The 2483-nt window shown below is 38.7% G+C and overlaps 1 protein-coding gene across 1 annotated transcript in view; it reads left to right on the plus strand.

The window, feature by feature from the left end:
• The window catches only part of LOC103508390, a gene marked incomplete at its 5' end in the record, with an annotated part of 26488 nt that overhangs the window by 12411 nt on the left and 11594 nt on the right, over positions 1-2483 (plus strand). Inside the window, one exon of the mRNA XM_026823001.1 lies at positions 1030-1207. Within this exon, the coding sequence (XP_026678802.1) occupies positions 1030-1207 (178 nt within the window). The remainder of the gene's footprint in view (positions 1-1029; positions 1208-2483) is intronic.

Raw genomic sequence — 2483 nt, forward strand, 5'->3', positions numbered from 1 at the left:
AGTTCGATCTCAGGCAAACGCAGATTTTTTTAAGCTTTTTTTTACCGCAAATAATTGATGAAACCAAAATTTTCGCCTGCGGCCGGTCCTATAAATTTTAGTTTCTGTAGATTGTATAGCTCACAATTATTTTTGCCTGCGGTGCTGTTTCTCATTCTTTTCGTGTTAACCTTCATCCCCCAGGATGTGTGAATGTGTAGACCGAAAAATTACAAAAAAAAAGAAAAAAAAATGCGGCGCAGTTATTTCATGTGCAAATGGAGGACTTAAGCCCTTACCCTAGTGGGATGAAAAAAGATTGGAGAGTTAATGTTGAACAGGCTTGGGAACATTACTGGAAGAAAAAAAAAAAAAATCTGTTGTGACGCAGTGGGATAGGGTGGAAAATCTTGAAAAAGTAGACTGGAAATTTGGAAAAAAATGGACTGGAAAACCGAGAAAAGTCAGGGAATTTTATTTTTCCATTTTGGTAGACACCCTGACTGCTACATTGGACGCATGTGGTCTGTGTCGTAGCATGCCCATCCCGTAGTATGCCTCTTATCAGATGGGCGAGAAGAGACACAATAACACTTGGGCAGTGTACAATGGGAAATCAATGAAAGAGAAGAAGTCAATATTACATATAACAAATTTGAAAAAATACTCAAAGATACACTGGATAAATTTTGTCCAAGGAGATGCTACATTAGACGCATGTGGTCTGTGTCGTAGCATGCCCATCCCGTAGTATGCCTCTTATCAGATGGGCGAGAAGAGACACAATACTGCCTCGGTGGCGTAGTGGTCAAGACGCTCGCCTGGTAAACAGGAGGGCGTGGGTTCGATCCCAGCCGAGGTATGGAACACAATACTCCCCATTTAGGTGCTGGGTCAACACGAGAACATCACATAAGTAAACAGTGGGCGCTGCGATTATTGAGATATTTGGAAAATCTTAAATACTGCAGTGAGCACCAAAGTTGTGATTTAAATAACACAAAGAAACAGCATTTTATTTATTTTTAACTCTCGCTCTCTCCCTCTCAGGTATAACACAATGTCAGACACCTGCCAGCTCTCCGAAATCCCCATGGACGCCATTTTGAATCCAGGCGGCCTTGTAGGGGTGTGGTGTACTAATAACCGCACACATATGGAGGTAGTTACCGAGGTTATATTTCCAGCATGGGGTCTGACATATGTAGCAACATGGTATTGGATGAAGGTAGGTATGGACGCCATTTTGAATCCAGACGGCCTAGTAGGGGTGTGGTGTACTAATAACCGCACATTAGGTGAATTTGGAACAAGGGATAGAGGTGAATCGGGACTAGAAGTGGTGGAAGTCTTGTGTAGGTCTTGCATGAACTTTTTGAATTGAGCTTGTATCTGAGAATGAAGAATTTGTTTTACAAGAATTACAAAAGAAAAAAATCAAATATACACGTAGTTTGGTAAAAATCTTATCAATAGTTTAATTAAGATTGTGTAAAATTTCTGTACTGTGTGTATCAGGAAATAACGGCCCTGTGATTTATCATTCAATCTGATTACAAGAAAAACAGTAGCAGGGTAAGTGTACCATTTATTCGCCCACCTAAAAAACGTACCATTTATTGGCCCACCTGTACCATACGCCACTTAAGTCTGAACTGGACGAACTTTTTCAAGATCCAATTTCATCAAAAGAAAGGGCTTAAAGACTGCTATCAAACCAGTGCTATTCAAAAATTGTAGTTGTACAAAACAAAAATTGGAAAAATAATTGTGGGCAGGTGGGCCAATAAATGGTACGTTTTTTAGGTGGGCGAATAAATGGTACACTTACCCTGCTACTGTTTTTCTTGTAATCAGATTGAATGATAAATCACAGGGCCGTTATTTCCTGATACGCGCAGTACCGAAATTTTACACAATCTTAATTAAACTATTGATAAGATTTTTACCAAACTACGTGTATATTTGATTTTTTTCTTTTGTAATTCTTGTAAAACAAATTCTTCATTCTCAGATACAAGCTCAATTCAAAAAGTTCATGCAAGACCTACACAAGACTTCCACCACTTCTAGTCCCGATTCACCTCTATCCCTTGTTCCAAATTCACCTAATTCAGTCCCTCTCCTTTCCAATTCTATCCGACAAGCTGTTGACAACAATCTAGCTGCCCGCAAACAATGCCATATCATGTATGAACACATGAAAGAGTATTTTGGAGGAAGCAAAGAGGAAAATTGTACGTGGAAAAAGGGGAAGCATTGCAAACCAAGAGCAGAGCAAAAGAAGGGTTTTAAAATATGGGAAAATGAGGAGAAAATGGAAGAGAAGGAGGAGGAAGAGGAGGGAATAATTTTGCCATTCAAAGGAGAAAACAAGGAAGATCATGTTATTTTTGCAGATATCAGGTAAAAAATCAAGCAAAACTAAGTGAGTTCCCACTATTTTTCCTTTATAGCTTTGTAATTTTGCAGTCTATTTTCTAAAAAAAAAAAAAAAAAAAATC

The sequence above is a fragment of the Diaphorina citri genome, unplaced genomic scaffold (genome assembly GCF_000475195.1).
Source record: "Diaphorina citri unplaced genomic scaffold, Diaci psyllid genome assembly version 1.1 scaffold393, whole genome shotgun sequence".
In the NCBI taxonomy this organism is placed as follows: Eukaryota; Metazoa; Arthropoda; class Insecta; order Hemiptera; family Psyllidae; genus Diaphorina; species Diaphorina citri.